Consider the following 25,656-nt stretch of genomic DNA (forward strand, 5'->3'; position numbering starts at 1 on the left):
AGAGCGGTGCCACAGGCGCGACAGTTCGCGCAGAGCAGGTGGAGCGGCGGCGGTTCCTGCAGTTCTTCAAGTAGCGACAACTCGCAGGGGCGTGCTTCTGGTTCGCAGGGGGTGTCACGACGATTCGCGATTGCTCGCGGGAAGACGTTCGATAAGGTGGAGTTCATGGCCATGAAAGGAGGTTGTCGCGTGGTTCGTCAGTTTTGCAGAGGAGAGGAGTTCGCGTGTTGTTACCGTGAACATGAGCGTTTGCAAACAGAGGAGCTCGGCCAGCGGAATTCGCAGGTTTGCCGCACGAGGAGTTGCGGCAGGTGCAGTTGTAGCAGAGCTCGCAGGTTTGTCGCACGAGGAGTTGCGGCAGCTGCAGTTGCAGCGGACTTCGCAGGTTTGTCACACGAGGAGCTGTGGCATGTGCAGTTGCAACGGAGTTCACAGGTTCGTCGCACGAGGAGTTGCAGCAGGTGTTCATAAGTTTATCGCAGGAGTTGCGGCAAATGCAGTTGCTACAGGAGGTGGTTCATGGACACAGCAAGCACGGTGACACTCGATTCCACTTTATTCGCGAGTGTGTCGAGAATTGACAAATCATCGTGAAGTTCGTAAGCACCGGAGAGAAGTGTACGGATATTCTCACCAAGGCTCTAACAAGAGTCAAATTCGCGAAAATGCGAGAGCTGCTTGGCGTAAACAATTTCGAACCAAATCAAGCTTATGGGGGCGATTGTGAGACTAATCTTGAATTGGTCAATTGAATTGATTACACCTAAATAAATATAGGTTTATAATAGGTGCAAATTGATGGCACTTAATTCCTGCGATTATTGTGTACATTTTTCCTTTTATTACGTTATGCATTGGTTAGTATAAATTGGTTATTATGCTAATGTAAGCCTCTCTTAAGACATGTATTATTCCTTCTTCAAATAATAGAAAGAAATTTTTCGAAAGTCTATTCTCATTGTTTCTTTTCAATTTGTCATTCAGTGATCCATTAACATGGAACTAACAGTGCGAAGGGGGAAAGAATAGCGGAGGAGAGCACATGCCCTAGCCTACCAACGAAGAAGAGAGGAAGAAGCATCGCAGAGGAGGAAGGGTTGAGTTTGTGCGTTCGTGTGGGAGAGAAAGTCGAAGTAGGCTTTCGATCTGGAACTCTCGCGAGCAAAAAAAAGCTCCCTCATGCACAATGGGCGAAGTTGAGGTTTCTCATGCATGGAGTAGGGTAGGCTGGTTTTACAAAGGTAAGTTTAATTATTTAAGTTAGTTAATATATATATATATATATAACTAGAAAAAAATATACAGATACAATGTGTTGGAGGGCCCAAACATGACACCCTACCCACACCGAAATCGTAAGATGTTCCAAAACTAGGAAATACAAAGAAGTATATTAGAGACATAAAGAAAAAGCCTAAAAATGTTGAAATACATAGTATCAGGTGGCTAGAGAACAGCCCAATTTGGTTTTGCCTCTGCCTCTGGTTCTAGGGATGGAGCAAGCTAATAGATTGGTAAGATGATTGTCATTACCAGTAGTAACCAATGTATCATCCAATATGTTCCCGAGCTGGAGTCGACCTCCATTCTTCTTCTTCCTCCTGGAATAGACCTATCATTCCTCTTCCGAAGATTGGCTCACCTGATCTTGGTCTAAAGTGTACTGGAGATGTGCAGGTTGTTGAACATTAAAAACAACTACATGTTGTACCGGTTGATCTGTTATTAGATCAAAGGAGCACTCTCGTGTGTCTTCGCCTGTAAGTGAGCCTTCTTCAATAACAGTGGGTGGTATAAGCACAACTAGATCTGTAGTTGTAGTATGTTGTTCTTCTTCAAGAGCTGCAGTGTTGGGAAGAGAATTGGGTTGCATCTTCTCAATAGGGATAATAGTAGGGATAATAGGTGGTTGGATAATAGGTGGTTGTTCTTTGGCGATATTCGGCCTTAGATGAGGATGTAAACGATAGCAAATAGTAAAGCTATGGCCAAACATACTACAATGAGAGCAATAAAGAGGGTGTGATTCGATTTCAATCTTTTGTCAATACCCGTTGTGAGTGGTTATCTCTTGCAACTAACACACAAGCCACAAAGGGGCTGGTGACAACAAACGTTAGGACTATTAACCCTGAGAGACTTACCGTAAGCAGTTGCTAATGAGTAGAGAATTTCCAAGTTGACCATATGTAATTTTAACCCCAGAAATTTTATACAAACTGGTATTAACCCCGAAAATTTTATCCAAACTGAAATAATAGGGGACTTCGCTTTTGGGTCGAAACGAATAGTCTATTTCAGAATTTTCATATAACGGTTGTCGATCTTGATAACTTTCCGAGTTGTCGATCTTGATAACTTTTCGAGTTGTCGATCTTGATAACTTTCCGAGAAAAGATGCGGGTGTAATCGACATCAAGAGACAATGAGACAACTGAATCAGTATGTGTCGACCATCAAGTAAACCAATATTTCAACAGTCCAATAGCTTCATAGCCTCAAACTCTTTCAGAATGATCTTCAATTTTGGGTGACCATAAAGAAATTTCCCCACTAAAGAAAAACGCCAAGAGGACCTGACAGTACTGGTTTCGACCTCTATGAGAATAAGAGCAGGCTTCCCATTTTTTTCCCCAATTTTTTTATGAAGGTGTGATCGCCACCACCTTCCAGAGAGCGTCATGAAAAGATTGTGAAACATTGCAGGACTTGCCAATATGAAAACCAGACTCTGAGCCAGAAAGAGAAGCACGAGTAGATAAAAGAATGTCGTCGGCAAGTGTAGTGGCATAGGAACGGATCGTGGATGCCATCTCCAAAGCTGGAAATAGGCGAACAAACTTCGGAAGTAGTAGAGCTGCAAGCCCTCGAATGCGGGTGAGAGACATGAGCCAAGTAGAAAATGTCTGTCGGGCAGAGCAATAGAGAAAGAGAGAGATGTGAGTCGTCCACAGCGAGTGAACGGGAGCCGTCGACTAGAGAGCGAGAACGCGAGCATCCTAGAATACAAGAGCGCACGTCGTGGACTCATAGACTAGATGACGTCTGCGAGAGCGTGAAAATAAATATGAAAAAATATGTAATTCTCACCGTCCGACCGTTTGTTCCCGCTTTAATTAATTTCAAGTCCCAGGCATGAATGACCATAGTTTCATAGATAGCTAATATTGACTTTGCTTGAGACCTATTTATAAATTTTGAGGACCAAATTTTCATAAGTGAAGAAGATTGTAATGGTTTTGTTACATGAGGGGAGGGAAAACGAAGAACCAAGAAAAAGGAAGGGAGTGGTTGGGTAAATGAACAGAAGGGAGAGACAGAGCGAGAAAGTCAAGAGGTTGAAGAGAGGAAGAGTAAACGAAGAGTTGAATAGGGAGGAAGATGAGGCAAGTTGGGGAAACAAAAGGTTGCTTTTGCCCAATAAAAGGGCGTGCTTAAGGGAGGCAACAGTGAAAAAGACTTACTAAGGAGTCGAACAATGCGGGGGATCCTAATCGGCGACGAAAAGGCTTGAGGAAGTATCAGCATCGAATTTCAATAGGTTCGGTGCAAAGGAGGAAGGAACGACAGAGGAGAGCACGTGCGCTATCCTACCAACAAAGAAGAAGAAGAGAGGACAAAGCATCGTAGAGAAGGAAGGGTTGAGTTCGTGTATTCGTGTAGGAGAGAAAGCCGAAGTCAGGCTTTGGATCCAAGACTTTCACGAGCAGGGAGAAACTCCCTCATGCACAAAGGGCAAAGTCGCATTTTCTCGTGCACAGAGTAGGAGGACCGACTAATTTTATAAAAGTAAGTTTATTTATTTAAGTTATTTAATAAATATTATAATATAAGTTTATTATTTAAAGGTTAAATTAAACTGACTTTCATTCAGGTAAGGATTTTAATTTTAAATTTATAAATATATATATATATATATATTATAAGTGCATCATTTAAACATTAAACTTAAGTTAATTTCATTCAGGTATTAAATAAAGACTAGAGTTTTAATTCTAAAAGCATTTAGTAATAATTTTGATTACAAAAACTAAATTTTAAAGTTTAAATTGTTGAAATTCTAATTAAAATAGTGTCATACAACAATAATTTATGTGATAATTGTATATTCTATATTTTAAAGGTGAGAAATCAATAGAAGGTAAGATTAATCAAATCATCTATCATTAAGGTGAGTACTCGTACTTTTAATCTATAGTAATAATTTGTTTCTTCTCGACTATTTTGCAGTTAATCACACTGGCATAAGCTTTATTCTGATTGAAGTATATTTTCTTTTACGTTATCGATCACATTGTTATAAATGTTGTAGTTATTTACTCTCATATATTTGATGTATGTTTTATGTAATATGTTGAATTGAATGTGATGAACATAAGCACGATATGTTTATATTGACTGTTTGTATGTACATGAATGACTATGACAGAGTAATCTATTGATGATATTAATGGGGGAATACTAAGGTACCGATGCACGTATATAGAAAAGGATAATGATATTGATGTGTCTAATTGACGCAATTTTTAGACGGTATTGTTGTAACGGTTGTATAGATATAAAATGATATTGATATACTATTTATATAGTGAGATTCATTGAATTGCATATTAAATGTTTAGATTGATTTATTAAGAAGCTTAACTGGAAATGTATATTTTTTTTTCTTTTCCTTTGTATTACTGTAGTTTAGATAAATGAGTATTCATTGACTCGCTGTTTTTTTAAGCTAACTTTTCAAGTATAATTAATTAATAAAAAGAAAAGAAATATAAGAGATAATGTTTATAGAAGACACAGACAAACAGTAACGAGATAATTTTAAATATATTATTTTAATTTAATTTGATTAGTGGTTCTTTCATTTATTAAATTGCAGATTAATATATAAAATTTAGTTCTCACTATCCAATTGTTTGTCCCCATCTTGGTTAATGCCAAGCCCCGGGCCGGGTCGTGTCATTAATAAATAATAGAGGATGAAAGCAGGTAGTTTTGTTGTGCTCTTCAAGCTTTGGGCATACTATTTCAGAAACACTTTCGTTTAATTGTTGAAACTTTAAAATATGCAAAACATTGATATCACAGATAGAAATTACCCATAAAATGAATTACTGAAGATAATAATTGACTAGAACCGCCAAGCTCATTCTTAAAAGAATAGGTAACTTGCCCTCTCAAAGAAGGAAATAGATTCATATCACTAGCACAACAACTTAGATAGTAAACCTGGAAATTTCTATTGAATTTCCAAGTAAGCCTTGATAAAGAAAAAAGGTTTTAGCTTTTTCTCACTAAACAATTGTGGACGATTAGGCAGTAATGCATGCACATTGGATAATACATGATCATACCAAATATAGAATATTCGAAAGGGAGAAAAAAAAAAGGGAAAAAAATAGCATACCATGGCTTATAATACTTTGCTGGCATCCAAAACAAGTCTGTGGCAACTTCTGCTGCAATCTAATAGGAAGGGTATGTGACACTTCATTAAATGGCGTCACTGGAAATAGGTGATGATAAGATCTTGCTAAATGTGGAGAAGAAACAAGCGTCAGCCCACATATCCGACATTCCAATGGGAGTTCACAAACTCGTGCTTTACATCTTGGACAGGTATAGCCACCACCTACTTTTGCTTCCTTGTGACAGGAACATATAGAAATAGCCCCCTCGGCTCCTCTTTGCGGAAAACCCATTTTAATCAGGTTGGCAATAGCATACTCTGCTATAGCTGGAGGTGGCGGCGCATACTCCAGTAACAACTCCTTTAAGTGTGACTGCCATAAGAAAAAAAGGTAGCCGCTTAATTGGCATTCATAGTAAACTTTTCCAAGGCAATGCAATAGAGAAATAAAGATAGATTAAATCTCAAAATAACTTTTCCAAGGCAATGCAATAGAGAAATAAAGATAGATTAAATCTCAAAATAGTCCCCGGCTATTCTTGTATGGCCAATTTAGACTAAGTATATCACATCTCACATATTTAGTCTCTCAAATTTACGAAATTGATAAAAAAAATAGATTCTCGTATAGAAACTGTGTACAAAATTGATCCAATTTTAGTTGCTTAACTTTTGATTCCAATTTAATCTCCGAGGGACCATTTTAGATCAATTTTCTTTAGTTTAGAGACTAAATTAAAAAAATGTAGTACTTCAGAATTAAATTCAGCACATAGGGAGAGTTGGGGAAAAATTTTGGAGTTTGATAGGAGGAATGAGATATACCTCATCAAGGGCAACAGTATACAAACCCCCTGTCTCCTCAGACAGATGCTTGCATATGTAAATCTCAGCTGAAAGTCCTACAACAGAGCACCTTATTTTAGCTTTCTTACATTGTTTAATTGTTTCCATTATATCACCCGGATCACAGGTGTTGAGGGAAGAATAGAGAATCAAAACTTCTCGGTGGCCATATGAAGGAACTTGTGAAAGATATCCATGGACAAGATCAAGAGCATTCTGTAAGGAAGCATCTCCTGAGCATTCAAGCTTTCCCATAAGAGCCTTGATCTGTGAATCTGGACTGCCTCCAAGCTCTGTTAAACACTGGGAAACACCATCTTTTATGGTTACAAGCCCAATATGACTTAGTGGATTTTGATCGAAGAACTCCCTAATGAATGTCCCAGCACATTTTGCAACCACAGCCATCCGGCTTGGGCGATAATCTGTTTCCGAAGCTGCCTGTGTCAGTCAAAGAGGACCCATGCATCATTACATAAATAATCAAGAATGATGAATGCTTGGCATAAAAAGATATGCTTTCTTAGTAAACATGTTCTAGTGAATTATTGATTCCCAATCTTAAGTTAAGGAAGAATTAATAGAAAGGTATGCTTATAAAGACAACTGAAGTACATTTTATGGATCAGCAGATTGTTCTTTCAAGAGAAAATTCAGGGAAAAAATGCTATCTACCATACCTTGCAGGTAGAAACGAAAAACCATACAAAAATCAGTAAAGTGGCTCTCTGCAGAACAGAACGCCATAATTCCCCATAAGAAAAGGAGGGAAATACAAGAGCTTATTGAGCTCCTTCAGTCAGCAAGCTTTTAGAAAATCAAAGAATCGTTTATTAAAATTAGAAAAAAGTAGGTAATGTGTATTCATTTTTAATCTACCAGAAGAAGGATTTAGAAGGTGCAGAAATATAAAGCTTTGTTTTGAGCCATCAAGTTAAAGGACAAAGGAACAATGCTTCTATCGCTAGAAAGGCCTTGATACTTATGAGAACCAAAGTATATGGAACAGCGTTAAGAAAGTTGCGCTTCATATGAGGTACGATACTTTCCAAAATCATCCACTCTAGGAAAAAGAGTCGTTTAACATCATTCACAAACATATCCAATGAATTCACATCACAAGGAGAGAATCCATTGTTTATTATTAATGTACAAATTCATTTATTAAAAATTCCATGCCTTCTCCAACAGTGAAACAAATTCAAATCCAAATAATATGGCTTATATAAATTATTCAGAAAGTCTAGCAAAGCTGTTCAAGTACTAGAAGAGTTAATTTTTTGAAATTATTAGAAAGAAAAAAAAAATTCAAAGAAATAAAGATAAGTATGATAGAGCAATACTAAAATCAGAAGTCTTTGTGAAGTTATCAAGTAAATTTTAATCATAATAATATTTAGTGATGGATCAAAATGATGCTTTATGATGACATCTGTACTGGTTGTAGATATTAATATAAAAGATACTAGATGAGAGATTTTTTAAGTGTATTATATTTGTAGATAGATTAGTTTTCATAATTGAAGTGAAAAGTTGGAGTGATGGAAGAAAATTTTGGAAGATAAGAGGCTAAGGTGTCCTTATGGAAAAAAATAACAAGAATAAATTCTAAAATATGTAAATTTAGAGATGAAAAGTGATAAATATTAACAATATTGTTAAAAGATCAAGTGATATTTAAATATGAAAAGTATAAGTACTTAATATTAATTATAAGAAATATGAACCTATATAGCACCGACTCTTCTAAAAATGTGTCATACACGTGTCGAACACGTATTGAAGACCAATACTTGTCTGACATGTCCAGACATTTGTCCGACACTACAAAATATGTCGAAATTTTTTTTGTGCCGGAACACGTCCTAAACATGTCTCAACACGGCGTTGGGCATGGGCTCGATATAATTTAAGAAAAAAGGGACATAAGAAGTAAAAAAATATAAAAATATATGTATAATCCTAATTATAACTCATAGTAGAAATTGTCTCATCTCTTGTCATGTTAAAGCCCCTTTTAACATTCATCAAAATCAAACATAGAAGGCACATCCAATATTCTTTGTAGCTAAGCATCAGTAGTTACCTCTTCGTTTGTCGAAGCCGGCCATTAAAAGTCCATTCATCATTCGTCGAAGCAATGCATTGTAGCTCTCTTCTGTTCATAGAAGCCAAATCTACACCCGCTAAAGCAGAAGTCGAAAACTTCTTTGTTGCAGCTTGAGCAAAAATCAAACATTTTCGTTGAGGCCAATCCAAATACATTGCAAACTTTGCAACACTTGCACTAAAGCTTCTTTTCGTCGAAACTAAGTTGAGTCAAGTCCGTCCTAGTTATATAAGTGATAATTAATAATTATTTTTTTACTCTTTAACGAATTAATAGTTATAAATCTATACTTATTCTAATTCTAAAAGTTAAATTTTAACTTAATTAATTAAACAATGTGAAGTCGGAGAATATTTTAATTTTTAGTAGATAAGTTGGAGAAATTCTTTTGAAACATATTATATATCTAATTTAAAAATCAATTTTTATAAGCATGATGTTTATTAATAGAAGTTAAATTTATAAAATTAAATTTTATTCTTGCACACTTTATTTTCTGATGCATTTAATAAAAAATAAAGAAAAAATTTATATTTCATATTAATAATTAATTAAATATTAAAACGTGTCCATGACGTGTCGTGAACTTTTTTTTTTCAATTATGGCATATCTCTATATCATGTTGTGTCATATGCATGTCCTTGTGTTTGTGTCCATGCTTCAAAGATATGAGTACAATTGAAGACAATGACCTCTCTATTAGAGAATAAAATTAAGACATATACATCCATCTTGTAAATATAAAAATGTTCCTACCATTATATATAACTTAATTGTTGGGAAAGAAAATTTCAGTGACAGATAAAGCCAAAAATGACAATTAAGAACTAAGAGGGTAAAAGTAGAAATGATAGTGAGAAATAATAATATGAATAGATGATATGAGTAATATATGTTTATATAAGGCGAAGCATAAAGAATAAGATGCACCTTCAAACCATCTCATTTAGAAAAATAGCAAAACTCAAACCAACTCATCCATTCACAACAATTGTGAATATTATTGATGTAGATAATAGGCTTTAAGTAGTTTGCTAAAAATTTATGGGGACTTGTTGGGATGTGCAAAGGTTAAGGGAGTGTGGAGTAGAGCTAGAGAATTGTTGTGGTGGTGATAGGTTGCACAACTATGTAGCATTGGAAATCTCAAAACCATAGCATAGCTAGTTCTAATTTTGGACTTTTTGATAGGAAAAATAAGGATAGAAAAAAAGTTGGAAATAACTGAATGATATAACCGAGCTGGAGTTGGAGTTGAGATGAGATGGTGAGGTCTCTCGAGTCATATGGAGATGGTTCCTTCAAAACTAGGTAAATGAAAACCAATTAAGCCCAATTATCTTTCTTTAATCTCAAAAGCTTTAAGTGAAGGTTGGAGGTTTGGAGAGGATATTGAAGGACGAGAAGGAGATGGGAGAATGTTAAGATAATAACAATAAGGATGATGGAAGCAATCTTATATAATAGGATAAAAGAGTGAAGAAAGAATACTTAATAATTGTGCAAAATAATTAATAACATTACAAGACAAATTATTAAAGGGGGCCAACCATCAGCCTAAATCATTTGAAACACACTTGATTTTTTTAAGTAAATCAAAACTTTTTTTCATTTCAAAAAGAGGGTCTTCTATTGTCTATTATAATCATCCCCACTTGAGAAAATCAAAATATGTAAATGGAGGAGAAAACGTGATGGCTATGCTAAATGGAGGTATTAAATAGGCACACCATCAAATGCATTGTCAGTGTTCCCCAAGCACAATAGGATAAGTGGTATTATAACTAATCACACTACAAGACAAAACTATTAAAGGGGGTCAGCCATCAACCTAAATCATCTGAAAAACTATTAATTTTCTCAAGTAAATCAAAACTCTTTTTCATTTCAATAAGAGGGCCTTCTATAGTCTATTATAATCATCTCCACTTGTGAAAGGCAAAATATGTAAATGGAGGGGAAAATGTGATGGCTATGTTAAATAGAGGTGTTATATAGGCTCACCATCCCATGCATTGTCAATGTTCCCCAAGCATAATATGATAAGTGGTATTAAATCTTACCAAGCAAAACATTAATATAAGAATTTAAAACTAAAAGTTTTAAAACCTGCAGTTCTTTTTTGAAAAAAAAAAATTACATGATGTAAAATCATAATATGGGCTTTTGTTGAGTAGGCTTTTTTTTACTTATTTCTTTTAAATTGACTTGAAAATTGACTTGAGTTGTCTTAGATGGTTTGGTCACATTAAACATCCACCATCTGATGACCCGGTTAAGAGAGTAAACGTTTCAGATTTGACTTATGTTAAGAATGGTAGAGGTAGACCTAAAAAGACATGCATATTGTATACAAAATGATCTTAATTTATTAGAATTAAATGAAAATATAGCACTCAATGGGACAAAATGGAGATGAACGATTCATGAAGCCGACCACACTTAGTGGAATAAAGGTTTGTTGTTGTTATCGTCGTCGTCGTCTTCTTGAAGTAAGACTTGAGAATTGATGAATGGTTTGCTCCCTTTGTTATTCAACATCATCCTCTCTTGTAATAGTCCCTTTCTAGCTTGATTAAGTTGATATACTACAATAAAAGTTTTGGGCTCAATTGAAGTCAACTCCATAAAACTAAAATTCAACTAGTCTTCCCCAATTTTTGGAGCAAGCTTCCTTGATTCTTTTTCTTTCAATCAAGCAGCATTGGCTAGCATATTTCCGTTTTATTAGATATCTGCCCACTGCACTTTAGTTTGTAGGTGCTTCCTCCATGATGACGAAGTCCACCAAAATTTAATTTCTTATACTTTATCGATCAATATTTCTCAAATCTAATGTGGATCAATACATACTCACCCTCTTTATACTCTTTGGTAGAACAACTATGGTTTATCTTATAAACAAAGTTGCATTAGATTTTATTATCTGATCCCACTACTTCAATATAAAGGCTTTGAAAGTCCTTCACAAATAAAAATGCGGCATCAAAAATACATGAGATGAAATACTAGTCACATCAAGAGGCATCTTAAGATTTGACCATATATTATCTCATAGCTTGTGGTAATTGAGAGTTGAGATAACAAATTCTATGCAAATTCAGAGGTGGGTAGTCAAATCTCAGTAGCTTAAATTTTTCATACCAAGTATCCAAAAAGGTGCTCCAAATTATTGTTAAATACCTCAATCTGCCCACCCATCGATCTGAGAGTGAAAGACAAAAGAAAGCTTTAACTTGGTTCTCAAAAAACATTTAAAATGTATTCCATAAAACACAAACCTAACATTTGTATCTAATAATAAGGTGGAAGGAAGGCCATATAATCTATCATTAAAAGGAATTATTCTTGCCACATAAGATGCATTATTGATTTTAGAACAATGCAAAAACATGCCATCTTTGAAAATTTAACACCACGACAAAGATCCCTAGCAGTTTGAGGTAATTCTAATTCACACTCTATGGATAATTCAACCTAAAGTTTGATGAGGACTGGCAAAATAATATCTTTCCCTGATTTTTTGTTTATTATTTATTTTTTTTTTTGGGGCCATAGTTCAGTTCCAAGTGAAACATTGGTTCACTATTGTTAGATAAAAATTTGTTTCTGGTCACACCGATGCCTTCCTAACCCAAGGGAGAAGTAAATGATAGGAAATAAATACCTAGGCGAAGAAGGAAAATACATTAGAAAAAGCTCAAGAAAATAATGTGGAAAAGTGGGAGTCTGGAAGAGCTGAACCCCGGTCTCTCACCAAAGTTATTATTTCTAAGTTTAGAATTTAAGGTATCGAGCACTACAAAAAGTGCAACATAATGAGCAATACATCAAGAGAGAGTAATAAAGGGCTTGTAGTTTGCCTATGGAGCTATTGTGCTTCCTAGTGGAATGGCACAAGTACTCTATGGTCGTAGGTGGCTTGTCTAGTCTAGTCAATCTATCAATTTTGGAGAAAGTAGAATTGAGATAGTCCAGAGCTTTGGTGGATACTTCTCTTTACTGGGTGTGTGAGTTCGTCTTGCTACTTAATGTGTTTAACCCTCAAACTCGATTGAAAGGTTCTCTGAATCTCTGTTGGCGAGCCCAATAAGTTTGTTCGACAAACTCCAGCCTTGAATTTGACTAAAATTCGGTGAGGGATCTCATCCGACATGTTGGTATTGAGTCCAGTTTGATGAGCCTGCCTCATTATCGTCCTTTTGGATGAGTTTTCCCCTTCAATTAAACAACCATTCTCGACTAATAAACCTATTCTTCAAGCATTTTTATACAGTACAATTTCATTAGCTTGGTCGATATATCTCTTGTCATCATAGCAAACTGTGATCTTAATTTAATTATTGTCTAAGGTGAGAAAAATCATCAATATGTGTTCATAAAAAGGTGAACTATGTCTATCATCACACACATACAAGCATTCCTATATACTACCATTTTATAATATTCTTCATAGCATACATTATTTCCTTATGAAACACTAAATGGTTATCTATTAATGATTAAATATCATTCTATAAGAATTTAAAAGTTATATTATAAACATCTAATGTCATCCTAGGGAAAGCTATTATACAACTATGCATCCTTATTCATAACACTATGAATGATCACTTATAGTATAACAAATTGGTATTGAACATAAACGAAACGAATTGAAATCAGAAATAAATTCAAAAATGGGAAACAATACTGTAATTCAAAAATATAATTACTCATCTCAATTGTATAAATATTTTTGTTTATATTTATCCTCACTTTCTCAAATACGAACTACAAATCATCCAATTTTATACATAAGGTATATATACAATGAAAACCATTTAAAATTCACTTAAACTTATCTTTTAATGTATTTTAGGAAAAATATTATGAAACATGTGTCGCGACCAGGCCCAAGAACTTGGATTAACCAAGGCGGGAACACAGACAAATAGTGAAAGTAAATATTTTTAAATAGTAACATTAATCCACAATAACATTCAATTGTAAAAGAGTAACTAATCAATAATATAGAAATAAACATCCTCTAATAAAACACAAAATCATCCACTTTACTATAATAAAACAAGTAATATCATAAAAGTGACAAGACAGAAAAAAACAATTTGCTACCTATCATCAATAGCCCATCTCTTCTTGTAAACACACTTTCTCTTATCAATCATCTCAGTCTAGCAGATTTGTACAGAAAGAACAATTAAATAACAAGTTAAGTTTTAGACAACTTAATGAATAATTATCACTTTATTATGCATTAAATTATTATAGAAATATCTAACATGAATGTACAAAAGAGTATGTTAATCAATCTATAGAGTAAGCTCAACATTTTTTATTTTATTAAATCAATTAGTTTTCATCATTTTAATCAATTTTTTTTTTTCATTTTTTTCCTTTCAGAAGTTATCTCAGGAACACCGTAAAAGTGTAACAATAAAAATACAACATTTACCATTTTGTATGATAAATGTATATTTTTTTATCATTTGCTTTACTATTTATATCACAAAGATATGACATTTACAACTTCGTATCATAAGAGTAGAGTACGAAATCAAGGATTTATCAGATCTACTGTGTTTATAAAGTTGTAAGAAAAAAAGAAAACAACTTTGTACCATAAGACAAATTTCTAAATTTTGGTTTTACCGGCTTTAAATAGCGTTGTCCTAGCTCACTTTGCCTCCGCTCTCTCAGTCTCTCCTTTACTTCGTGGGTTTGCCAGATCAAACACCCACTCTCCATGGTGCCACAAGAAAATCTCTTTTCGAGCAAGTCGTGAGCATAGCTTCGCTTCGCACGGCTTCATTTTGAGCATGTTTGCCCCTCACCCACTTTCCTCTCCCTTCTTCATTGTTTGCCCTCTCAATAGCAAGCCGCTTGAACGTCGCCTACTCAAACTCACTTTTATTTTTCGTGGCTCTCAGCAACATACACTACAGTCATTTGCATCGTCTTCCTTCCTTGCACGCTTAATTGCTTGCTTCACGTCCCACTCTACCTCAGTCATGTGAGCACAACTCTTCCCCTCATTGGCCATTCTTTAATATATACATGATCCCCTCATTGCATCCCCGCTCGCTTTGATAGTCTCACTCTGACTCCCCTTTCTCCATCTCTCTTCCTAACAAAATCGATGCTAAGCCAATTCTGAAATTCTAAGGTGTTAAATAAAAGGAAGAAGAGAAGGTTAGAAATAGCTGTGGAGGGTTATGATGTAAGGATGAGATATGGAGTTAGTGATTAGGGGGTGAGACTTTTTCAGTTCAATGAAGATGGTAACTTCAAGACTTGAGATCAAGGAGATCGAATATGGATGATTTTCTTCCCTTGATCATGAAAACTTGTAAGTGTGGGATGTGGGCAAGGAGAGGATGTTGAGAGATGTGAGGGAGATGGGAGAATGCTATAATAAGAGCTAAGGAGATGATAGAAGCAAACTCACTTGATGAAATACGAAAACTCATCACCCACTAAGGCAAGCTAAGAGGGGGCCCTGCCACCAAACCCAAACTCTTGGAAACAGTTCCAATTTTTTTTAACAAATGATAACACTTTTTTGCTCTGGAAAGATAGCCTGATACAATCATATCCACTAGCAAAATTTAGAGATGGGAGAAGAAATAAGAGGGTGACTACACTAAATTGCGTCAGCATTCCATGTGTTGCCAATGTTCCCAAAGCTGAAACAATCCACGTCAAAGCAAAGCATTATACAAAAAATCAAATAGAAGTACAAAACCTAGGGTTAAAAATAAATTGAATGATATTAAAGCCCAATATAAGCCTTTTGTCAGCTAGGCATCCATTTCTCTTGAATTGTCTTTGGCTTGGGCTTGAGACTTAGTGAATAGTCTTTGTTATAATAAATAGAGTCATTAATGGCCTCACCATTCCATGTATTGCTAGTATTCTTGAGGCTGAACCCCTCCACTTTAAAGGAAATATACCAATACATGAAGTCAAAATTTAAAAGCTCAAAACCTATAATTCATTTATAAAAATAACAAATTTATGGTGTTAAAGCACAGCATAGGTTGCCAGGCCCTTTTTTTCCTCAACTGTCTTGGGTTTTGATTTTAGATTTAGTGATGTTCTAGGTGAGCCTTATAGGCATTTTCGTTGTTCCCTTGATTCTTCTTCAACAACCTCTCTTGTGGTGAATTCCATTCTAACTATCATAAGAATGTTCTACACTAATTTTAATATGATCGAATTCCACAAAAAATAATTTTGTGAATATTTGAAAGAAAAGATATGTATGCATTAAGTTATTAAAAATATGTAAATGGAACAATGATTAATCTTAGAAGTTATGTAACTGAAAAGATTATAAGTCAAAATAATATTGCATGACAAATAAAAATTAAGTTTATTGTTATTCTATTTATAGTGGGTATAAATAAGAATACAAAGGATAGTTAAATGTAAGTTAAAAAAAAAAGAAGTTGGAATGATGAAAGAAATTATTATAAAAAAAGATATTTATGTTCAGTAATAAAATAGATCAATTCCAAAATAATTTTAATATAAGTGAAATGGGTAATTATCAAATAAATTTGCTAAAAGATAAAATGATACCTAAATGTGAATAATATAATTACCTATCATAAATTAAAAAAAAATAGAGAAATAGCTGAGGACATCACTTCAAAATTTAAAGCTAGGTGAGAGCTACAATAATATAAGAGAATAACATGGAGACTATAAGATAAATTTTATAAGGCTGCAAAAAATCCAACAATGCTAAATAAATCTAAGGGTTGGGAAAAAATTATAAATATAAGTTGAGTATGAAAAAATAAATAAGAATTTGAAATAAATAAGTGATAGAAATAGAAAGGATTGAGTAAAAACAATATTAAATAAATGGTAACAATAGCACATACTAAAGAAGGCAGTAGAAGATAGTAACGTTATTTAATCTTATAAAATTGAGAGAAAAAGATAGATAATCAAATCTAAATAAAAAATAAATATGAGGATTAAAAAATTGTGCAGGTCAAACAACTTCATTTAGCACTCATGAAGGATGAAGGGAGGGTCAAGAATGCTAAATAGCACTATAATGACACAGATCATACAACTTGTGGATTATTAAATAACTATTATACTATGATATGGGCAACTGAAATACATTAATAAACCATACTAACAAATTCTTTAAAAGGCATTCCTATGAAGATAACACGTGATGTTTATTTCCCCTAACATGAATGCGTGAAATATGATGCTCAATCACAAAATATCAACTAAGCCTAACAACAAAAAGCAAAACAAGCCATTGAAATTTCAAGTTTCAATTCTGATCCTATGCATTTTTATAGTCCCCTCCTTAAATGTATTCAAAAAAAAAAAAACACCAGCAATTATATCATCCCATATCATCCCATACGATATGTCAATGATCTCAGCATCTTGTTCAAGATCTTGCTTGAATAAGTGGCCTAACCATTAAGAATAGATTCCCCAATTCCATATAATAGTAACTCAAATGGAATCATGTGAAGAATATGAAAATAATCACAATTCTAACAAGTCACTTATTTTTTAGTCTGTTTTTAATATTTCCTTTTTTATTATATAATATGACTTCTAGAATTAAATTTTACTTTTCATACTATTTTTTATATATAGATCCAAGGGATTTTTACATACCAATCACCCAAAACACTGAATATAACATGTTTTAGGTGGTTGGTATAAAAAAAGTGGTCAAAATGTTATATTGAAATTTTTTGTGGGTAAAATGCTATACACTATTTTGGGTGTTTGGTATGTAAAAACCGCATTTTTTACATAACAATCACCCAAAACATTGAATATAGCATATTAACCACCCAACTTTAAATATAACATTTGAATCACCCAAAACTTTCAATCAAAGCCTTCAATAGTGCGTAAAAGAGAGTGGTTGAAACGAAAAAAGTGATTGAAATGTTATATTTAAAGTTTTGGTGGTTAAAATATTATATTCAATATCTTAGGTGGTTGCTATGTAAAAAACTCCTAAATCCAAACCTGACTAGTAACTAAAATTAATTTAGAGAAAATTCTCATCTTATTAAGTTTTCATGATATTAAAGTTAAAATATCAGTCTATAAAGAAAAGATCATGCTAAAGCTTCGTTTGGCTTGATCTCCCTAAATACATCTCCACGACGCCATAATAATAATCACCTTTGCAACAAACATTAGAATTTGAGGAAAAATTTTTGATGCATTCTCTTTCTCATTGCCAAAATAGCTATGATAAGTGATTTTGTTAATCTCTATTGCCTTGGTCTCCCCAAATATCCTCTTCACAACCCACAACATTCATCTCTCCATAAACTGGTGATAAACACTTTGTTCAAATTACAGAACAAAAGCTCAATGATGCTAACTTTACGGGGTGATCTTAAACAATTGTGTTGGTGATCCAAGGTAAAGGACAAAAAACCTATATCAGTGAGGCGATAAAAAAATAAATAGTTGGATAGATTGACCATGCAACTTGGGAGACCTAGGTTTCCATAATGATGGCTTGGTTTATAAACTTAACGGAGCCCAAAATAATATGAACAAACCTCTTCTACAAAACTAAAAATCTGGAACATAGTGCAGGAAATATATCTTTATCTTAAAATAAGACATGGTATATTGAAATTCAATCTAACATCAATGATACATGCCAAAGTACTACGAGTAAAATATGAAAATGTTTTGAAAATTGGTCTTCTCTCAAGAATACATGCTAAGCTATAATCAGACAAAATTATAGCAAGAGAAATACATGTGTAATGAAACCAATTGGAGCAGTTCAAAACATAGTCAAAAGTACATTCAAACTCTGGTGATCACCTTCGTAGAGTGGATAAAGTTTTGGATGAAAGAAGAGGTCACTTATGGGGAATTAAACATTTTCCCAACATAGAAAAGATTTTTGTGAAGATTCAAATGAAAGAGCCAAAAGAGTGTTGATCCTTGGGAATGCAAAAGAAACTATCCTTGAAGTCCACAATCAAATGTTATATTTTTTATCAAAAACGCCAGATTCTGGATCATCAGATTATCATAGCAATCAAAACAATGATCAGGTCAAATGCCATCACAATCAAATACCTAAGCACACTTCAAGAAAAATTTTAAAAATTTAACAAAATGTCAGCAAATTGGAAATTAAGAAAGAAAGGAGAATCTAGCATATTATTTCAAGCCACAATTAGAGAGGAAAAGCAGGACAGCATCCATTTCACTAAGGAATAATTGAACGCTACAAGCCTTCTTTGTCACGACCGAGCCTGATAGCTTAGGATTAACTAAGTCAGAAACTGCAGTCAGACGATATTAACATTCATTTATTTTCAGCATATTTTCATAACTTTCAATTTATAAAGAGCACTAAGAAATCACAAAATACAGTACACAGAAATCAAATCATCCAAAATCAACATCATATTTTGCATGTAAAACATCTCATACCAATACTTAACAGTATCACTACTCCGAAATAACACTACTCAGAAGTAAACGGTACAATAACTACAACCATAACACATAACATAAAATATATCAGCAGTAGTTGTCCCCCTAAAAACTAAATCCCTTCTGTAAGTCATACCACTTAGTATTTCACCAATAAAAATAATTAATTTAAAAATTTTGCATGACTTAAAAATCAATTACAATCTTTTAACACATTAAATTAATATGAAAATGCTATGCATGAATGTCCCAAAAAATGCTATTTATTGATAAATCAAAGTGTATACTTTCTTTTTTAATTTAACCATTCTCATTTCAAATTTAATATTTACCCATTTTTAAGCTCTTTAAGAAGTCATATCATAATTATTGTCATACCCAGAGGTATCGTCAAAATTATGCGCGCAGGTACCCTTAAGATTATGTCCGTGAAGATGCACACTTATTATTTCTATTTCTTTTTTCGTACATGGGTATGTCACATTTCCTGACAATATCTTTTGACTGCAATCCTAAATAACTTAAGTTTCTACATTTCATTTCTTTTAATTACTTCCTTTTAAAGACATTGAACAATCATTTTCCTTTTTTTCTATTTCATTTAATTTCATTCATTTGAATAATTATTAAGCTTACAAAATGCATACAACATTCATATAATTATAAAAATATTTCTCTAAAGCATTAAGGCCAGGCTTTATTTAATAAAACGTCAATTTAATACATATAAGAAAGTAATTACTCACCTTAACCTTTAAGTGACCTCTGTAAAAAATTATTCCTTCATTTTAGTTCCTCTTACTCTCACCTATATCAATTAGAAGAGCAAGTGCAAAGATTTTAAATTCTTTTTCGATTATAATCACATATTCTAACTTAAGGAAAAATTCAATATATTTTTAAAGATATTTAATTAAATTAAGTTATATGATAAATGCATAACTCTTAGCTTTACCAAAGCAACTTCTAAATTCTCAATCCAAGATCCTTCGACTATTACTTCTAACCAAAAGAATAAAAATGATAATTAATACATTAAATTAATTATGCAAAAATCCTATTTTAATTTTAACCATAAACATACTTCAGTTCTCTCTTTCTCTTTTGCATAGATATTGATCTTGATCTTCCTCTAATCCGAGATTTTTATAGCTTCAATTCACCTTTATTAAACCTATTATTAACCTTCAATAAATAAGCATTCTTTTAATGTCATTAATTAATATAAATAAAACTCAACTCTCGGTTTAACTCCTTACCGACATGCATGAGCCGCCTCCTCTTCTTCTTCTCCCCACGAGCATGGCTCAAGTATAGAAGCATATGCCCAAGGCAATCTCCTCTTTCCTTCTCCTTCGGCTAGAGTTTAGCAACCTCCTCTTCTTTCTCCTCCCTCGTACAAAAGGTTTGCGACACCTCTTCTCCCTCTTTGGAAGACGCAAGAACCGCACGGTTCCTCTTCTCATTCACGCCCTCCTCCTTTCCTTTCTTCAGCGTCGATTCTAGAAAGATGTCAAATCCTTGGTAAGAAAAGCACCTGAGAACACCTCCCTCTTCCTTCTCTTTCCTCTTCTCACAAAAACCTAAATATTTTCTTCCGCACACGAGCAGTCTCGCTCTCGCCTCTCTGGTTTATTTCTTCGCTTTAAATGATGTTCGAAGATGGGACATACAACTCTTAAGAAAATAGTAGAGACGGTTATTCATGTCATTTGATATTTTATTTTATTTATGTTTTTTTTTTCAGATATTAAATTCTTTACCCAATCTATATTAATAAGCAATCCATCAATTCTATGTTCATCTACTTCTAGCTAGTCTATAGCAAAATCAGTAATTATTCCTCTATCTTAAATGTAAAAATCAAACAAAGTGAGACATGAACTGTTGAACCTAGGACTTCCAACCATATGATGAAAAATGGACAGTTTATTTCTTGTACTCCTTGCCTAATGAATGCAACAAATCCAAGTAAAGGATCTCACTCAACGGTTGGTACTTGAGGGAGCAATCAAGTGGCATATTTAGCTCTTTCCACTTTATTCATGATCAAAGTTTTGAATGCAATTTTGTGTCAGCAAGCTCACTATCAATTTCAATTGTTCTACAAAACTCTCTTTTTTTACAAATTATAAAATTTATCATTAGCGAAGTACAATTGGAAGTATTTGAATCTTCCCCATTTAAAAAGTTTTCTACTCCTAGAATAAAGATGTCTTCCATTTTACTTGTGAAAAATGCATTATTGCCTGACATACTAGATACCTGTATCCACATGTTACTCACAAGCCCTCACATCCATTCCTTTGATTCATACGCCAAATATTTCTAGACATACGGGTTTACTACAGTCATTGACAATTAATCAACAGCATGTTGGATTTATCTCCCAAAAGAAAGTCAATGTTGTTGATCTTTCTATAATTCCACAACCTTTTCCAAACCCAAAAAAAAAGCTTTATAAAATTCTATCACTCAAAATAATGGTCAAGGGTACTGGAATTCGGTCCTTGAAACTTGCCTTTCAAATCATTGTATATTTTATTAAAGTTTGTCATTTAAAACTCCAACAAAGTGAGAATGTTGTTAGAAGTGGCTTGTCCTCTTATGTTCACCACAATGTTCCATATTTTTTTAGGGAGAGATGTTATGACTAGTTTTCATTAATAGACTTCCTTCCACTCAACTTACTTTGAGTGACTTGCCTAAGAACTATCCTCAAACCAGTCTGCCTACATCTCGTCTTCGCAAGTCTTCGCTTTCTCTTCATTCGTACATAATATTAACCTAAAGAAAGAATATCGGATTCTAAGACAATCAAAATGGATACTCCTTATCTACCCACCAATTAAGAAAAAGAAAAGCTGCCAGTGTTGTATTCATTTTTAGAGCATCAACCATTCTTTAACCTAACATATCTTTGAGAAGAAACATTGTAAAATGAGACAATGGGATTTTATCATTTACCTTGTCACTCCTTCCACCTAAATCTAATACATTTATGCTCGGATAATCCTTATTTGACCTGCCTCCAGGTAAAATGTCCTCCAATACCCTAAGATCCTTCATTTTTTAATATAACTCCTTCCATACCAAGACCTAATTCATTTATGCTCAAATCATCCTTAACCATCCACCAAATAAATAATTCATGATACATTTCCTTTGAAACAGAGGAGTAAGTGAAATTCAAAAATACATTTACAAACGTGCATAAGAAGAAAACAGAAACTTATAAAGATACAAACTATAACACATTAAGAGCACAACCAACAGTTGGATTTTATGGTAAATTCACAAGTGAATTGCTTTGTAATTCACGTGTTGGATCGAATTATGGCCTTCTAGTGCCAATATCTATTTCTCAAGAATAATCTTAAACAAAAAGCCATTCATTACTTATCTTGAATGATTTTAAATTAGTTTATTTGTCTGACCCAACCATGAGAATTTATCTTTAGTGCTTTCTAACGCCTTTGTACCCACACATTGCATTACAAGTCATGCCAACTATGATAATGAATCTCATCCTTTTCCTTCCAGCACTCATTTGCAGTCGACATTCATACCACAAATTGGTAGTACATGCAACTTCGCTTTCGTATATTGCCAGTTGAGGCCTTATTGATCAAGAAACTAATGCCTTATTCATGGAGGTAGCAAGTGACACCTTAAGTCACACCTATCTTTGCATCACTTATAAAAAAAACTTCTAGCAGTGAAGAGGGACTTCACTTTCAATGAAGCTTCCTCAACTCTTTGTCCCTCAAGCTTTGAATTACCACAATTTACGAACGCTCATCCTTAAAAGTCTAATCTTCTTTAGCTTCATCAAACTTTCTCGAAAGGCTATATCAATAATCCTTAAGAGTTTATTAACTAAAATAACTTTTTTATTTCTATAGTTGTACCAATTTTACTAAAATAGTACTAAAGTGGCAATGGAATCATAACCTTTACGTAGTGGACATAGGCTTTTAAGCCAAACCATTTATGATCTATGTAGTTTTATGATTGTTTGTGGTATCATAACTGCAATAAAAGCAATCTCCGCAAGTATAAGTGATCAATTTTACATTCTCACTCTCTAAACTTCAAGTGCCGACGTGGTTTAGGTAGGATATCCTTTTAATATATATATATATATATGCAAAAAAATGTTCTCGAGAGTAGGTTTTTATTTCATTTCATTTTAGGGCCTCTTCTCATATTAGGGGTAATTTAGTCATTAGAGTCTAATCAGTTATAATGTTCAATTATTAATATCTTCTTCTCAAGTTAGAAAGGAGAGTTTTTAAATTATAATTTTAAGTTATTCTAAGAAAAATTGGGTGGATTCCCTAGTCTAGGAGAGGTGAAGAGGAAAAAAAATCATAATGAAGTCATAGACCGTGCAACGATTGGTTCTCTTAGATCTCCTATCCGTCCTCCTATGCCTTGCTGGCATGGTCTAGTAATTTTCTTGTAGCAGAAGGTTATCCGTTGTCTCCTGAATGGAAAAACTTGCAGTTGCCTTTTAGTGTATTCTATAGCAAATCTGTGCGTGAGGATAAAGGTGTCAACCCATTCTTTCATACTAACTTCACTGAGAAATTAAGCAAAATTGGGTGCAAGAAGAACCAAAGGAAGATGGACACAGTAGACCTCAGACACAATAAATTAGCAGTTTCTTTGTGGCCAAAATTTTTTGAAAGGGTACCAAGAAAACATAAGTTCTTAAGCATTTGGAATTTTTTGTATGGAGAGAATGAATCTTTTGTTTTATGTGATTTTCTTTTGCACTACCTTTTGAGAAAAAGGAGTAAATCCAAAATTAGTAAAGAAACTGTTAGGACTTCTAAAAATTATTAGTACTCCAACCTTGTAATCAGTGTTAGGTTAGGCATACAATAATCCTCTTATCCTTCTCTCAGGAGGAAAGACAGTCTACCACTCACATGCTTAATGCACTTTTAGAGATTTAAACAAAGGAAAATAATCATGGGATGTTAATTTGCATATTAGTATCCTTGAGAATGTTTCATAGCATCTTGAAGTGCAGAATAGAGACTGCACATGATTAAAGCTCAAACTATACCTACAAACTCAGCCTTTGTGACCTAAATGCAAATTGCAAACCTGTCAATACAAATCCAACCTTTAAGTTAGTAGTATTCACATGCCAAATTTAATATTGCTATTGTTGCTCCAATTCCAAAACCAACATGCCTTTATTAATAGCTTTGGGAAGGGGAACACCCAATGTATGAAACATTTATAAATAATTTGTTATATTTTACTCACTTATAATGATAGCCTAAAGACTTTAAAGGATATATTGATTTAGCCAAGCAACTTCCTAGACTAGGATCCAAAGACATTGTGTCAAATGTTAATCATTACCATGTTTTTCTCAATATTCTTAGAGATTTCGCTCAAAAGTTGTTTTCTTGCCTTTGTCATAGCAACATTCACTCTTTTGATGCATTGCATAAGCATGTTGTTGCAAACTCTTTTTCCCTCAGAGATTTTTAAGGACTTCAAACACATTATCATGACCGTAAAGTCATTAAGGTGATTAATAACTACTTAAGCATTCAAAAGAAAAATAATTCAGATTAATTATCAACGTGAACAAAAAATATTTGAGCTAATGATATTGAATGTAATTTAAATGGCAATGAAAGGATTTATAACACTAAAATACTTATAAAGTATTAATAAGTAATTAAAATTAATAATTGAAATTGTTTAGATAAATTCATTTAAATGAAAAACAACTCTTAAAGGAAAATAAAGTATAAATTGTGCATAACATTATTATGTGAGGATGAATAGTGCAACTAGATGGCTCATATAAAGTGGTTCCTTGTTTATCAGATAATACACATATAATGATCATATCATAATACGTGGGTGCGTGTGTGTTTTTAGAGCTTACAATTAGGCCGAGTGTATAAGCCAAAGAGAGCAAGATGGAGATAAGAATAGAGTTGACTTCCACAATAAAGAGAAGTGTGACAATGATAACATTTGTCAGCTCTCCATTTGCACGAACAATCCACCAATTTCTTTCATTTTTTTCCCATGCTCTAGCCATGACTTATTTCATGGTAATCATGCAATTTTCCTCTTCCGTTCATCGAAGTCTTGCTTTACAACACTGCCTCAACTCTCTCTCTCTCTCTCTATATATATATATATATATATGGAGATCAAGGCTAGTGCATCGCAAGCCCTCTTCATGCAACCACCAAGTCCATATATGGCCAAGCAACTCCAACCTTCCTTCTTTCTCCTTCGCTTTCCTTTGTTGCCGACAGAGAAGCCCAACTTCCCCCATGACAACTGCAAACCCTTCTTCTTCATTCTCCTTTTGACCCAAAAATCGAGACTCCTCCTACCTTTACTCAAAGTCTTCATTGAGTATTCTTCTCACCTTCATCTTTCTCAACCAAACAAGAACATGCTCTCAAAGCTACCGCCTTTTTATTGTCTTCAATCGCCAAAGATCTTATGAGCAATCCATCTTCCTTTAATTATAATTATTTTTTCATCAAAGTTTTAGATTATGATTTAGACATCATTTTAACAAATCTAAATTTTTGGCATGCAATTAAATTTAATATTGGTTTATCCTTCGTTAGTCATGATTTTTGTTTAAAATGAATTCCGAATAATTTTACGGACTAAATTTTAATCTTCTTAAGTTCACCAAAGCATTGCCTTTTCTAACATTATTTTTCATTCAACCTTTTCTAACAATTAAATGGGTGTATGTTGACTTAATGCATATGATAGATTAAACTTTTGTAAAAATGATAAATAATTTAGATTTAT

At 33.5% G+C, this 25,656-nt stretch overlaps 1 protein-coding gene across 1 annotated transcript in view; it reads right to left on the reverse strand.

The window, feature by feature from the left end:
* Positions 1-25,656, reverse strand: part of LOC110029586 (general transcription factor IIH subunit 2) — a 35,705-nt gene that overhangs the window by 5,128 nt on the left and 4,921 nt on the right. The window contains exons 2-3 of the mRNA XM_020731939.1: positions 6,236-6,697; positions 5,408-5,783 (exon numbers count right to left, since the gene is read on the reverse strand). Coding sequence (XP_020587598.1) covers positions 5,408-5,783; positions 6,236-6,697 — 838 coding nt within the window. The remainder of the gene's footprint in view (positions 1-5,407; positions 5,784-6,235; positions 6,698-25,656) is intronic.

The sequence above is a fragment of the Phalaenopsis equestris genome, unplaced genomic scaffold, assembly GCF_001263595.1.
Source record: "Phalaenopsis equestris unplaced genomic scaffold, ASM126359v1 Scaffold000596, whole genome shotgun sequence".
Classification (NCBI taxonomy): Eukaryota; Viridiplantae; Streptophyta; class Magnoliopsida; order Asparagales; family Orchidaceae; genus Phalaenopsis; species Phalaenopsis equestris.